The 16,169-nt window shown below is 44.5% G+C and overlaps 2 protein-coding genes across 6 annotated transcripts in view; both read right to left on the bottom strand.

The window, feature by feature from the left end:
- The window catches only part of FAM83F (family with sequence similarity 83 member F), an 818,594-nt gene that overhangs the window by 510,880 nt on the left and 291,545 nt on the right, over positions 1 to 16,169 (bottom strand). The gene's annotated exons all lie outside the window — the stretch shown is intronic.
- TNRC6B (trinucleotide repeat containing adaptor 6B) overlaps positions 1 to 16,169 on the bottom strand; it is a 330,819-nt gene that overhangs the window by 208,456 nt on the left and 106,194 nt on the right. For all 5 annotated transcript variants that reach the window (XM_053721289.1, XM_053721285.1, XM_053721286.1 and 2 more), the window contains 2 exons: positions 9,155 to 9,242; positions 6,018 to 6,039 (listed from right to left, as the gene is read on the bottom strand). In XM_053721289.1, coding sequence (XP_053577264.1) covers positions 6,018 to 6,039; positions 9,155 to 9,242 — 110 coding nt within the window. The remainder of the gene's footprint in view (positions 1 to 6,017; positions 6,040 to 9,154; positions 9,243 to 16,169) is intronic.

Below are 16,169 nucleotides of genomic sequence, written 5' to 3'. Positions count from 1 at the left end.
AAACTTAAATACTTGCAGGGCAAGTAGAAAGCAGCTGAAGATAGGATCCTTCAGATTGGTAAGTATCCACTAACCAGTGGATAACGTTGCAGGATATCGGAGAGCCGCCAGTCCTTCCCACAAATCTTGAATGTGGAGGAAGGAGAAACCTCAAAAAGGCTTACTGTACCTCGAATGCTCCGAGGACGAAATAACAGAGCAACAGATCTCAGATCCTGCTCCAACACCAGCCCAGCCCAAACGACAGACATGTCTGATAGACAGGGGGACAGAAAGACCCCAACCACAAGCCCCCAGGGAATGGAAGAAAAAAGGGAGGATCACCCACCCCAACAGAGCTTGGGTGCCAACCCAATACGCTCCTCCAAAATAAGGCACTCCCAAGGAGAACCCCCTAGGACCTGGAACTCTCTTAGACAGTCTCTACGTGGAGAGATCAATTTCCAACAGGCAGAACAGAGAACACAGAACAGCAGATGCTGCCCCTTACAGAAATAAGCCACATGATCCAACCCTCCTACATACAGGGCAGGACAAAGACCCTCCAGAGAGAGAAAACCCCAACTCATAAGGAAGATAAACTATCCCCTCCGAAGAGAAGGGCACAGATAAGAACAGCGTACATGTCCACGGGACATGAAGCCATAGTATGATCAAAACACGGACCAAATGAAAAATCACCCAGACACCACTGTTGACCCAACAGAGAAAAAAACTCCCCATAGAGGAGCACACTCCGTCCGAAGGACAAGTCAGGCCGTAAAGTTTATAACCAGTACCCGAAGGTGGATGACAACCCTGGCATACCTGCTTGCAAGACCAATGAGCTAGCCCCTATGTTGCAACATAGGGTCCAAAAAAAACAAAAAACGGTGTTGTCCCGAACCAGTCCACCGGATCTCATAAGTCTCCAGACATCTAAGAAGGATATAAGACAAGAACTCCGGACCCAGAATCGTCCTACAACGAACGACACCCTCAGGGAACACAAGCTACCCCGTCTGAAGCAATCAGACCTCACAGGGGATGAGAACCGGGAAACCCGGAGAATGGGTACAGGACTCACTCGTAATTCCCAGCCCAAAGGGAAGAGAACAGCCTTAGCCGGAGGTCAACACCCCCCCAGCAAGGTACTAGGCCGCGACAAAGTCATGCAATGTCTCTAGAGCCCAAAGGCCCCAAGGGCAGCACTAAGGGAAATGAAAATGAGTCACCCGAAAGAGTAGAAGGCTAGTCTCCATAATCCCTTCAGATTAACGTTCCAGAGGACCACACCCAAAGGAGAAGAATGCAAATCATCCCGAACCCAGGCAGAAAAACATCCCCTAAGCAAAAAGCTTGGAAAAGAGACAACACCTCCTATCGCCCCTGATATGGAGACGACTAACTCCCGAAGACAGAGCCTCACGGCCTTCACTTCACTAATTAAGCGGCAAAAGCCGCCAGAAAAACTGGACAAAGTCCAGAAAGTCTCGACCCAAAGGAAGAGAACCTCTAAAAGGAACAAGTCCTAAAAGGACACTTCCAAAGAGAACATGAAAGGCAAAACCGTAAGAACGGCGGTATGAAGGACCTAAATCCTCCAAGCCTCTAACCCACAACAGGAAGGAATACTCTAGTTCCCGAAAAATTTCAAAACAACTGAGCATGTCGCCGCTGACCTCAACGAAGTCCCGGCCCACTAGATTGAAAGGCGGATAAGGACTGAACCAATCTCCCTAAGCAACCCCGGACCTCAAGTCCTCTCAGGATGCTAGTTGAAGCTTGTAAAACAAGACAATCACACAAATATTGTGATCACTAGACGCCCTCACCGGACCAACCGGACATAAAAAGGTGCCACGTGTCTGAACTAGGTCTCAACGACAGAAGGATTTGTACCTAGTCAGGACCAGCCTGAAACCAAGGGCCCCAGTGTCTCCCCCAATGATGGAGGGATAAGGAACAGTCAGACAGACTTTTGTAAACAGAGCGACAACAAAATCGCAAGTATCAATTACAGAGGAAAGTCCCTGAAGAAAACATCACACCACAACATGAGCTTTAAACCAAATAAAAATCATCCTTACCAGATGAAAATAAAAGATAAGACAACCCGTAGGTTATCGCCCAGGAAGAACGGACAGACCCGCAGGACCAGCCTAACAGGGGTCCGAGACTTCCAAGCTCAGAACTGGAAAAGGATACACAAATAACAAAGACTATAAGATTACTTCATCCCCTTATGTCTATGTATGCAGGCCAGTTGAAGTGCAAGACTGAGAATTCCCAGGCCCATTTAGAGTGGGATCCTCCAGCAACGCCAAAAACGTGCCTTAGTAGGACACGAAGGTGCACCAGTCTATAACGAAAAGCGCAACATACCTCCTCAGGGACAAAAGGAAACACTGGCCCCAAAGGTTGAACCCCTGAGGCCTCAGGGGCAGTCGCTCCCCGGAAGGCTGAACTGGACCAGGCGATCCCACGCCTGACGAGCCCCGGTTAACGAAACACTGACAATATCATAAGCACACTCCAGAGAGGTGCAGATGCGCGAGCGCCAAAGATATGGCCATGCGGAACCATGTCGTTACCTCCGGTGGGAACAGGCCACACTCCCTAGAAAGGATAAAGTAGCGCTTGGGTTACCTGCATGCGTAGTAAGAGTTCCAAAATAGCCATGAACCGAAGCAACACTACACAGTAGAAGACAGAATCACATAACAAACAGGATTATAAACCCCCCTGTTCAATAATCCTCCTCAGGAGATATTAACCCTTGATTCCTAGATACAAAAAGGAGCCTCACTGAGACCCTATGTTAAAGTTATCCCCGAAAGGTTGTAGCCCCTCTCGGATAAACAGTTAAAATTACAATACATCCATGATGAAAGTAAAATGAAACAATCTTACCAGAATCTACCCGTGGAACAGGAACACGGACCTTCAAGTGTGACAGATAGTACCGTCGCCTCTGCCATGGACTTGAGAGAAAAAAGCAGGCAGCGAAACTCGCCAACGCTTATTGCTTGTGAAGCTGTTAATATGAGTAGGGATGGTTTTGCAGAAAGACTTTTCCTGCATCTCCGGACTCTAACTTTCACCCATGCTCTCACCGAGAGGCTGGCAAGACTACTTAAAACTCCAGTCCCATACCGAAGAGTACAACCCTCCATAAGAGACTATCGAAAACTTCTGACACTTCTCTGCCAACCTCCTGGGACGAAAGGCAAATAATGACTGGGGGATGAGGGAAGTGGGAGTATTTGAGTCTTTGGCTGGGGTGTCTTTGCCTCCTCCTGGTGGCTAGGTTCTAAATTCCCAAAAGTAATGAATGCAGCTGGGGACTCTTTCCATTTATGAAGAAAAAGCTACAATTACTTTACTGTATTTCATGTGGCAAACTCTAGTGAACCCCTTGTCTATCAAGCAACACAATATCAAAACCAAAAGTGTTATACTTACCCTAAACCAAATCTCAACCATTACGGGCGACATTTTGAATTCCTACATTTTAAATACAATGTTGCCCGCTGGTATTATATTTGCTGTATTACAGCATGTAGAATTCCCGTCCCTGCTTGCAATGTGCTTATTATAGACTATAGGGGGGGAATGGGGGTGTCTACTAGACACAACTGTAACATCAATGTAGACAAGTGGATTGTTCAACCACTTTGTTCTGTTACCACTGATAGATCCATCCTCTTCTAAGCTACTACTGAGTGAAAACAGATTTGTCCTGCTGAGGATTCTGGGGTTTGTGTTAGTCCTGGTTAATTGCTTTTAACTTAGCAGCCAATAGCACAGAGAGCTGATCAATAAATGACAACGGTAACAAGCATTGTGCCATCAGAGTTACTATCTATCCCTCTGTTCATTTTTTGTAGCTAAGTAAAACAAAAAATACAACCTACAAAGACAGTGTGCACTGTGCTACAGGTACTATACACAGTCTCATAAAAACAAATTATGCTTACCTGATAATTTTATTTCCATCGTGGGGAGGAGAGTCCACAGCTTCATTCATTACTTTTGGGAATAAAGAACCTGGCCACCAGGAGGAGGCAAAGACACCCCAGCCAAAGGCATAATTACCGTCCCCACTCCCCTCATCCCCCAGTCATTCTGCCGAGGGAACAAGGAACAGTAGGAGAAATATCAGGGTATAAATGGTGCCAGAAGAATAAATTTAGGTCAGCCCACCGGAGTTACGGGCGGAAGCCGTGGACTCTCCTCCCCACGATGGAAATAAAATTATCAGGTAAGCATAATTCATGTTTTCCATCTAAAGGGGTGGAGAGTCCACGCCTTCATTCATTACTTTTGGGAAACATATACCCAAGCCCTAGAGGACACTGAATGAAACCGGGAGGGTAAAAAGACGGACCCTAATCTGAGGGCACCACAGCCTGAAAAACCTTTCTTCCAAAAGCAGCTTCCGCAGAAGCGAAAACGTCAAATTTGTAAAACTTTGTAAAAGTGTGTAAGGGGGACCAGGTAGCCGCCTTACAAATCAGCTCCATAGAGGCCTCATTCTTGAAGGCCCAAGACAAAGCCACAGCTCTAGTTGAATGAGCTGTGATCCTCTGAGGAGGCTTATGTCCCGCTGTCTCATAGGCCAAGCGAATCAAACTCCTCAACCAAAAAGACAAAGAAGTAGAAGGCCCACTGCTCCCTGAAAACACCACAAAAAGAGATGTAGACTGTCTGAAATCCTTTGTAGCCTGAAGATAGAACTTCAAGGCACAAACCACATCCAGATTATGAAGTAACCTCTCCTTAGAAGACGAAGGGTTAGGACACAAAGAAGGAACAATTATTTCCTGATTGATGTTATGGTTAGACACCACCTTGGGAAGAAACCCCAAACCGGTGCAAAGAACCGCCTTATCCGCATGAAAAACCAGGTAAGGAGGCTCGAATTGAAAGGCAGTGAGCTCCGAAACTCAGCGTGCCGATGCAATAGCCAACAGGAAGAGAACCTTCCAGGACAGAATCTTAATGTCAATGGAATGCATAGGCTCAAACAGAACCCTCTGCAATACCTTAAGGACCAAGTTTAAGCTCCACGGGGGAGCAGACTGTCTAAAGACAGGCCTGATTCTAGACAGAGCCTGAACGAAAGATTGAATGTCAGGAAGCTTAGTTAGTCTCCTGTGCAACAAGATCCTGCGCCACAGATCAACAGAGGAAGTGGAGATTGCCACACCCGGTCACATGGGATGCCTCACAGGACTGCCCCTGCACTAAGGAGAAAATGCGCCAAAACCGGCCGCGCAAATAATCCCGGAAGTCAACCTGAAAGTTCCAGCAGAGCCTCATCTCGCACATAATGCAGCAATCACACAATAAACAATATCATGTATAAACCCCCCTGTTCAATAATCCCCTTACCAGAAATATTAACCCTTGATTCCCTAAGATAAAAGGCTCTTCTGCGTTATTATGTATAAAACGATCTTACCAGAATCTACGCCGTGGAACAGGAACACGGCCCTTCAAGTGTGACAGGTAGAAGCATCGTTCCTGACATGGACTTGAGTGCAGAAAGCAGGCAGCGAAACTCGTCAACGCTAATTGCTTGTGGAGCTGTTAATATGAGTCGGGATGGTTTAGCAGAAAGACTCTCCATGCATCTCCGGACTCTAACTTTCACCCAGACTCTCACTGAGAAGCTGACAGGACTACTTAAAACTCCAGTCCCATTCCGAAGAGTACTACTCTCCATAAAAGACTACTCCGAATCTTCAGCACTTCTCTGCCAACCTCCTGTGCCGAAGGAAAAAAATGACTGGGGGATGAGGGGAGTGGGGGAGGTATTTAAGCCTTTGGCTGGGTTGTGTCTGCCTCCTCCAGGTTCTTAATTCCCACAAGTAATGAATGAAGCCGTGGACTACCTCCCCTTTAGATGGAAATTACACTTCTGGGTTTTGCGACACTGACCTGTACATGGTACTACACATGTAAAAAGCAGTTCATTAATAAAACATGTATGTCTTCTTCCTGCACATATGAACAGCAAACTGGTATCTTACCTTTGGTTTTTTGTTCTGTGACCTGTGCACGAGAGAGAAAACAAATAGTGATTACAGGGAAAGAAAGTGTACATTTTACTACAGACAAACTTATGGCACCAGTGCAGTGTCATTTAATAAATGCATTTCCTTGCAAACCCCGGATAGATATAGCTTCAAATGTCAATCGCACTCTCTACATCAGACGTCCTCAAACTTGGCCCTCCAGAGGTTTTGGAACTACATTTCCCATGATGCTCAGGCAGCATTACAGCCAAAACCTTTAGAGGGCCAAGTTTGAGGATGTCTGCTCTACATTTAAGTTCACAGCAAAACTTTAATGTTTGACATTTCGGGTGTTTCACCCCATCCTGTACTTTTACCTGCACCCTGGTCTAAGGAAGTGCGTCCTACTGAGAATCTGTGTCTATGTAAGAGTGAGCTTTTATTGGCGATATGTATTATGGATTTAAAATAAAAATGTTATTTTATTGTCCCTTACATTATAAAACTAAGGTTTACCACTCCCAATACGTCCGTTAATTCCCACAAAAAAAGCATTAGAGGAATAAAATACAAAATAGTTAACCTTAGTTTAACCCTATCTGACACAGAGAGCTCCGAATGAGTGGTTGCAAGTGATAGGTGCTGCACTCCCCCTCGAGAGACAAAGGGTTAACTGTTTTATCAAGTATTTATTGTAATGTAATCAATATTTTTATTTTTTGGGCCAAAATAATAAAATTAGGGGCATGAAACTCACAATGTTTCTTTTATCATTCAGATAGAAGTAAATTGGAAAATTGTTTAAAATTGTATATTCTATTATACAATTTGCTTAATTCTCTTGGCATCTTTTGTTAAAAAGCATGCCTAGGTAAGCTTGGGAGCTGAGAGCTAGCTGCTGATTGGTTGCTGAACATATATGCCTCTTGACATTTGCTTACCAATTGTGCTCAGCTAGCTCACAGTAGTGCTATGTTGCTCATTCAACAGAGGATACCAAGAGAATGAAGCACAATTGATAAAAAGTGATTTGGCAAGTTGTTTGAAAGCGTATGCTCTATCTGAATCACAAATAAAACAATTTGTGTTTCATGTCCCTTTAAGACACTAGTGGCTGTTGCTGCTAATAACAGTACACTCCTCCACCTACAAGACTTTGTGAACCTGTGATAGGCCATTATCATGCTGGTAAAAGTAACAGACTCCTTAAAAGTGAGCTCTCTCAGGTCTAGGATACCTGACTAATTAAATAAGGAACAAATAGCTATTTAGATTGACATTAACAAAAGTCAGTGGGTCGTGGGGGGAATCACTGACTATAAGAAGTTATCAATGGGAAAGTATTTCACCATAACATCATTTAATGCAGCTGCAGGAGGCAGGTATCATATGGGCTTTGTGAATCAGGTAAAAGATACTTGTATGCCCTTTAGCACAGAAGCTCATAAGATGATCTGCCATGCAGATTGTCTCACTTAAAGGGATATAAATCAGATGGTACTTTATGGGCTTATTTAGGTAATGGTTTGCGTAAACATTACCTTGTCATTATGTGCATGACATCAAAGTACAACAAAATATGTTGGCTTGGCACTTTAAAAACACACCGGAAGAGCTTCTGGCTGGGCTCATGGAGTTCAAGGGCAGAACACAACTGTTATCACGGAGATCACGGACTGGGTAGATGTTTGGTTCATGAGAGGTAAAAATTGGGCGATGGAGTAAATGCTTAGGGCACATGTAGGGTTGTTTGTTGCCAGGGACGTCTTTGTATCAATGAGATTGTGCACTCTGAGCCAAAGTGCTTTCATGCCGGCTTGTAATTGCCTGTCCCGGCAGGGAGAGAGGAAGTGATCTGACAAAGAAGAGTGGCAATTCGTACACAAACCACCAGACAAAGGGTTCCTGAGACGTTCACATCCATTATACAAAGCTCTCAACAGACTCAAGAGTTTAACCCTGTGATGCACATGAAGCCTCTTGGCTTATAGTATTTGCGCAGTTACAAAATGATTTACTCTCTCTCACGAGTGCACTTTTGCCTTTTGTGGCCTCATGATGTAATGCAGCACACACTAAACAGGGTAAATTATCAGCAACTTGTAAAACTGCTTTTCAGCTGCCAAACTGTCTCTAAAGAGGTACCGGGGAGGGATGGCAATGCCTGGTCCCTTGTGCTTATGTTATTTCAGTAAGGGCTGCTTATAAGCATTAACCCCATTTAGTGCAGGTCTCATTTAACCACGGGTCATGCTCGGCTGGTCTGCTAGCTACCCTCAGTCTAAGCAGATTATAAATTGTTTACAGACCCTTGCTGGATACACCAGCACGCTCTGCCTCTTCTCTGGTATAAACTGTCCTCCTGTCCATCAAGAGAGATCACCCAATGTATTATCCTTTAAACAACCTGCTCTACCAATGCAAAACATACTCTACCCTATATCCAACAAATACCCACTGGTTCTACACCACCATCAGACAACCTCAATCAAACATGCCTACCTGTTGCACCTGGTCACTAAATACAACCCCTCTGTCCCATGCTGCAAACGCCAAAGCTGACATGACCACCATCTCCACTCAACAAAGCTGACATCTAGCAAAGCAGACCAGCATGACATACCCTTTCTGCTAAACAGGACACTCCAGGTCTGCTCTGTCCCCCATTTCTGATCTGTCTGTTGTACCCTCTGCAAGATACAAGGCCCTCCTGTTCAACCCTTCCCCTCACAGCTGGCCCATCTAAGACTAAAGTATAACCAGATGGAATGCCCCCTCCCAATCAGGTTAATCTTTTGCATAAATCATTAAGCAGCCCCCATTGTACCTCACACACCATATCATAGGTGACCTGTCTTTTGTACCCACCAGAGCCAAACAACATAGATTTCCCACCTAAACTGCCAAAGAAGACATGCTCACCACATCCAAAAAGCCTACAAAAGCATCTGTTATACACACACTAGCCCCATGGCAGACCTATGATGTACCCATTTCACCAAAGTCAACCCCCAAACACTGCCGACCCCTACAGAGCTGAGTAGCCAGCTCCGCCCACCCCTACATAACAGACCCTGTATTCCATGTAGCCATATTTCCCCCCTTCATTCCCTAAGCTCAGAGGTAAAGTAACCCACAGAGAACACACCCACCTTCTGAGCGGATTCTTTTTTCTTCTTATCCTCTTTCTTGCGTTTCTTGTCTTCCATTAACTGTTCTTCCCTTTCTTGCTCCTTGTCTCTGTAGTGGATAAGAAACAAAAATGTGTGAGGGAGCGATACAGAGACAAAACCCATGCACGAGCGCACACATTCCTGTAGCGGCAAAAGCAAATCGTGCTCCTACAGAATAACCAATTAAGCACTTGCAAATTATTACGCAAAGTGCTCAGACAGGCTTCCTCCAAGTACAATTTGCTGTTCTGCCACAAATACACAATAAAAAGACAATGCAATAGCACTTAAAGGGACAGTCTACCATAGAATTGTTATTGTTTAAAAAGATAGATAATCCCTTTATTACCCATTCCCCAGTTTTGCATAACCAACACAGTTATATTAATATACTTTTTACCTCTGTGATTACCTTGTATCTAAGCTTCTGCAGACTGCTCCTTATCTCAGTTATATTAATATACGTTTTACCTCTGTGATTACCTTGTATTGAAGCTTCTGCAGACTGCCCCCTTACCTCAGTTATATTAATATTCTTTTTACCTCTGTGATTACCTTGTATCTAATCCTCTGCAGACTGCTTCTTATCTCAGTTATATTAATATACTTTTTACCTCTGTGATTACCTTGTATCTAAGCTTCTGCAGACTGCCCCCTTACCTCAGTTATATTAATATTCTTTTTACCTCTGTGATTACCTTGTATCTAATCCTCTGCAGACTGCTCCTTATCTCAGTTATATTAATATACTTTTTACCTCTGTGATTACCTTGTATCTAAGCCTCTGCAGACTGCTCCTTATCTCAGTTAAATTTGCCAGAAGATACACTAAGGCTAATTTCAAATTCAAAGTTAAAGTTAATCCAAAATTACCCTCCCCCGTATCATGTGACAGCCAGCCGCCAATCAAAAACAATAAAAAGAAATGCATATACATATATACTGTGAACTTGCTGGTGTCTCAGAAAGTGTGCATATAAAAACACTGTGCAAATTTTTATAATAGAAGTATATTGGAAAGTTTTCTTTTAAATTGCTACTTTATCTGAAACGGGAAACATTAATTTTGACTTTAGTGGCCCTAGGAAAGCACAAGAGCATACTGCAGTACACGACGGGTTCTATGCTGATGCACACAGCAAGGAAAAATCACAAGGCATCTACCCATGATATAACCCCTACCTGTACACAACAAATAAACAATGGTGCTAGATTTTAGATCAGATCAAATAAAGAGACCACTGGAGTAACCGGGAGTCAGAGCGGCATTAAACACAGGGACAAAATATATACATTTTAAAATCAGTTTCTAAGTAAAAGAATATTTAGGTTAATGTGATATTTGTGTTGCTAACTCATCAACGCATTAATATACTTGTTTTTTTCAAAATTGAGTCTCAAATATCAGACAAAACAAACATGTCATTTCATGAGAGTGCATCTCCCAGCGCTTAGCATAAGTAAATTCCTATTGGCTCCTAAAGACTAAGGGTCCCTAGCTGGCCCTCAAAGTTTTTTTATTTTTTGTTTATAGCATGGATCCATGATAACATGTATAAGTATTTGTTAGCATTAGATGTGTTTTAAATGGTAACCATTTCCTTTGCCTTACCACTCAGTCGCTCCTAGAGCTTTAAACAAAAACATGTCATTTCAAACAGAACACGATGAAACCTATTGCGCTGTAGAATGACAAAGGACTTAGAACAGGTGGAATTTTATAGAAAAATGTTGAATGCTGAGAAGACTTAGCAGAAGTTAGAACATCAAGAGACGTGAAAGTCAATTTTATAAAGCTTCCTAATTGATCTTTAACATCAAATTGGCCTCTTGACCTCCACTGATGGAATTTCACTCCTTTACATGAAAGCTTACTGAGTTAGGCTCAGGAGCGTGCACATAGACAAGCACCAAGAGGTAAATATGAAAACAGAAGTTGTATTTTTTTAAAAAAAAACATTATCTGAATCATGAACGCTTAACATTGAGCCCTGTGTCCCTTTAAAGGGACATTAAACACTGAGATATTAATCCTATATTATAAAAGACAAGAGTTTGTCTGAAGCCGTCATGCGCAGTTCAGACAAACTCTTGCCGCTGATCGCACGCGCAGATGACCCCCCTTGCAGAAGCACCCTCGCACTCACTTAGCCGCACGCGCACCCTAGCCGCCTATCACACCCTCGCACTCACTTAGCCGCACGCGCACCCACCCGACAGCAGCGCGAAACAGTTAGAGGAACGCTGCGGGGCAGCAGGATGTAAGGTGTGAAGGCAGTAGGCTCAAAGGTTGGCGCAGTGAGAGCTGCACTGTTGGAGGTCAGCAGACTGAGTGGCTGGGGCAGTAAGGGGAGCACTAGGGGCAACAGGCAGAGAGGATGGGGTAGAAAGTGGTACACAGACAGTAGGTAAAGAGGTTGGGGCAAAAAGGGGAGAGAGAGAGAGAGAGACAGAGAGAGAGAGAGACAGAGAGAGAGAGAGAGACAGAGAGAGACAGAGAGAGAGAGAGAGAATTTAAATTAAATATAACACAACACGGCCCGTGTGAACGGGCTTTAGGACTAGTATAAAATATTTAATTGTATGTAGTAAAACAACTTTGCAATATACATTCATTATTTTGCTCCCTTTTCCTGTAATTTAAATCTGCATATAGTGGGATTCCCAAATTAAAAGTAGAAGTGCAGACACATCTGTAATCCACACAGTGATTGGTTGCACACTCTAGTAAGCCCTTTATAACTATCCCTAATTGGCTGTAGCAGAAAAAGAAGCCTAAGTTACAATATGGCAGCGCCCACTGCTTTACGGACATTAGAATGTTACCCTTATTTTGTTAATACTTAAACAACTAATACCATTTTTTTTAAAAATACAATAGATCATTGTCAGGCAAATATTTGCTCTGAATCAATCATTCTATCAATGATTCATTTAGTGTTTAATGTCCCTTTAATGTAGTAAAGGGGTTTATAAATGACTAGAAGAATAAAAATAAACAATACTCTGGTCATTTGACGCCGCAGCGCTGTAGCAGTTGCCGTGCAACGTAACATCCAGCTGTTGCTGTTACACAACAGACACAGCCGAGAGACTAACTAGGACACAGATGTAGACTTGCAGCAAACAGGAATTACTGACTGATCTCCCAGGAACACAAGCGCTTTTCTACACTAGACGTGTGTGTTGTAACCTGCATCTTACATAAACAGTTAATACCATTAAGGAACAGACAACAGGAGTCTGACATGGACTGGGGCCTTAACACGAGACACAGGCTCTTCCTAAAAGGGTTTATTCCCAGATTACAGGATTTTGCAGAGTTGCGCTAACACATTAATCCTGTGTTTGGGCTAATTTTGCAAACACAGCTTACATGCTAATAATCTGCTTAGAAACATTCTGCAGACAGAGGAGCATATTAATAAAAGTGTCCTTTGGTTGCTACTCGTATACCAGAGGTCGGCTTATCTGGCTGGCCGCAGAGGGGCCTGCATGGGACAGATCTGGCACAGACTCACACCCATCTGGTACACGTAGGGAGGGGAGGAGGTCCAAGTGCCCAGGATCATCTAAGGTCAACTGGCCAAATTGGTGCACTGCCAGCAAACATGTAAGTGGGCCACAAGAAGAGACTCTAACCAGAAAACAATATATATGCACAGTGTGTGCCTGCAATGAAATCACTATGTTGCAAAAGATCTGCAAACAATAAAAGTACTGTGTTGCAGCTCATAGACACACCCCTTGGAAACCCTCTTAAATAAGTTTATTTCATCTACTTTGTCGTGGCCAGTAGGGGCACTGGCTAGCATGTTGCAGGGCCATTGATTTGCATTCCGGAGGGTACTCCACAGGTACAATTAAATTAAAAGGAATTACAGCAAAATAAATAATGAAAGCCCATTAAAAAAATTGGTCTTACTATGAAGAATTATTGCACAAGAGCCAACAATCTATAACCCATTCAAAGCACCAATTACCATAAAATGTATCTTCCTCATGCATATTCCCAATGTGCCACCCGACTGGGAACAATGACTAAATAGATTCATATGCATTTTAATATTGGGCTGGAATCTCTTGTTACGGTTGATTAATAAAATAAAAATGCCCTGCAATATTGTGCCTTACAGAAAAGTTAGCGATAGAGGTAGACCACACAGCTTTACTTATATTGTACATAAATCACTATTATGCTCTAATGAAACAAGAAAAGGAGCAGTGCTGCTCCTGAGCCTACCTACGTATGCTTTTCAACAAATGATCGAAAACAAAAAACATGTAAGTAAATTGTAAAGGTTTCTTAAAATTACAAACTCCCCAAATCATACAAGCCCCTTTAATTGAGTTCTAAGTTATATATGTAAAAACACAAGCTCCATAACAATAAAAGGCAGTAATTGGGTTTCTAAGTTGGCCAAATATGTTTGGGTAAGAGAGAGATCCCGTGTCGCCAGGCGTAAGAGAGAGAGAGATCCCGTGTCGCCAGGCGTAAGAGAGAGAGAGATCCCGTGTCGCCAGGCGTAAAAAAGAGAGAGATCCCGTGTCGCCAGGCGTAAAAAAAGAGAGAGATCCCGTGTCGCCAGGCGTAAAAAAAGAGAGAGATCCCGTGTCGCCAGGCGTAAAAAAAGAGAGATCCCGTGTCGCCAGGCGTAAAAAAAGAGAGATCCCGTGTCGCCAGGCGTAAAAAAAAGAGAGAGATCCCGTGTCGCCAGGCGTAAAAAAAAGAGAGAGATCCCGTGTCGCCAGGCGTAAAAAAAAGAGAGAGATCCCGTGTCGCCAGGCGTAAAAAAAAGAGAGAGATCCCGTGTCGCCAGGCGTAAAAAAAAGAGAGAGATCCCGTGTCGCCAGGCGTAAAAAAAGAGAGAGATCCCGTGTCGCCAGGCGTAAAAAAAGAGAGAGATCCCGTGTCGCCAGGCGTAAAAAAAAGAGAGAGATCCCGTGTCGCCAGGCGTAAAAAAAAGAGAGAGATCCCGTGTCGCCAGGCGTAAAAAAAAGAAAGAGATCCCGTGTCGCCAGGCGTAAAAAAAAAAGAGATCCCGTGTCGCCAGGCGTAAAAAAAAAGAGATCCCGTGTCGCCAGGCGTAAAAAAAAGAGATCCCGTGTCGCCAGGCGTAAAAAAAAGAGATCCCGTGTCGCCAGGCGTAAAAAAAAGAGATCCCGTGTCGCCAGGCGTAAAAAAAAGAGATCCCGTGTCGCCAGGCGTAAAAAAAAAAAGATCCCGTGTCGCCAGGCGTAAAAAAAAAAGAGATCCCGTGTCGCCAGGCGTAAAAAAAAAAAAAAATCCCGTGTCGCCAGGCGTAAAAAAAAAGAGATCCCGTGTCGCCAGGCGTAAAAAAAAGAGATCCCGTGTCGCCAGGCGTAAAAAAAAGAGATCCCGTGTCGCCAGGCGTAAAAAAAAGAGATCCCGTGTCGCCAGGCGTAAAAAAAAGAGATCCCGTGTCGCCAGGCGTAAAAAAAAGAGATCCCGTGTAACCAGGCGTAAGAGAGAGATCCCGTGTAACCAGGCGTAAGAGAGAGATCCCGTGTAACCAGGCGTAAAAAAAAGAGATCCCGTGTCGCCAGGCGTAAAAAAAAGAGATCCCGTGTCGCCAGGCGTAAAAAAAAAGAGATCCCGTGTCGCCAGGCGTAAAAAAAAGAGATCCCGTGTCGCCAGGCGTAAAAAAAAGATCCCGTGTAACCAGGCGTAAGAGAGAGATCCCGTGTAACCAGGCGTAAGAGAGAGATCCCGTGTAACCAGGCGTAAGAGAGAGATCCCGTGTAACCAGGCGTAAGAGAGAGATCCCGTGTAACCAGGCGTAAGAGAGAGATCCCGTGTAACCAGGCGTAAGAGAGAGATCCCGTGTAACCAGGCGTAAGAGAGAGATCCCGTGTAACCAGGCGTAAGAGAGAGATCCCGTGTAACCAGGCGTAAGAGAGAGATCCCGTGTAACCAGGCGTAAGAGAGAGATCCCGTGTAACCAGGCGTAAGAGAGAGATCCCGTGTAACCAGGCGTAAGAGAGAGATCCCGTGTAACCAGGCATAAGAGAGAGATCCCGTGTAACCAGGCGTAAGAGAGAGATCCCGTGTAACCAGGCGTAAGAGAGAGATCCCGTGTAACCAGGCGTAAGAGAGAGATCCCGTGTAACCAGGCGTAAGAGAGAGATCCCGTGTAACCAGGCGTAAGAGAGAGATCCCGTGTAGCCAGGCGTAAGAGAGAGATCCCGTGTAGCCAGGCGTAAGAGAGAGATCCCGTGTAGCCAGGCGTAAGAGAGAGATCCCGTGTAACCAGGCGTAAGAGAGAGATCCCGTGTAACCAGGCGTAAGAGAGAGATCCCGTGTAACCAGGCGTAAGAGAGAGATCCCGTGTAACCAGGCGTAAGAGAGAGATCCCGTGTAACCAGGCGTAAGAGAGAGATCCCGTGTAACCAGGCGTAAGAGAGAGATCCCGTGTAACCAGGCGTGAGAGAGAGATCCCGTGTAACCAGGCGTAAGAGAGAGATCCCGTGTAACCAGGCGTAAGAGAGAGATCCCGTGTAACCAGGCGTAAGAGAGATCCCGTGTAACCAGGCGTAAGAGAGATCCCGTGTAACCAGGTGTAAGAGATCCCGTGTAACCAGGCGTAAGAGATCCCGTGCAGCCAGGCGTAAGAGAGATCCCGTGCAGCCAGGCGTAAGAGAGATCCCGTGCAGCCAGGCGTAAGAGAGATCCCGTGTAACCAGGTGTAAGAGAGAGAGATCCCGTGTAACCAGGTGTGAGAGAGATACAGTGTAACCAGGTGTAAGAGAGAGAGATACCGTGTAACCAGGTGTAAGAGAGAGAGATCCCGTGCAACCAGGTGTAAGAGAGAGAGATCACATGTAACCATGTGGCAATAAAGCAGCATCAGATGCTTCTCCTGCCAGACTGCACTGGTTTCCATGCAGCTCACTAAATCCATTCCTGCAGTGAATCCAAGTGCACCTAATAATCAGCAGCCCAGTGGCACGTCACAGCACCAACAGTCTGACC

Source organism: Bombina bombina, chromosome 7, assembly GCF_027579735.1.
Source record: "Bombina bombina isolate aBomBom1 chromosome 7, aBomBom1.pri, whole genome shotgun sequence".
NCBI classification, from domain to species: Eukaryota; Metazoa; Chordata; class Amphibia; order Anura; family Bombinatoridae; genus Bombina; species Bombina bombina.
This window is presented reverse-complemented; position numbering and strand designations above follow the sequence as displayed.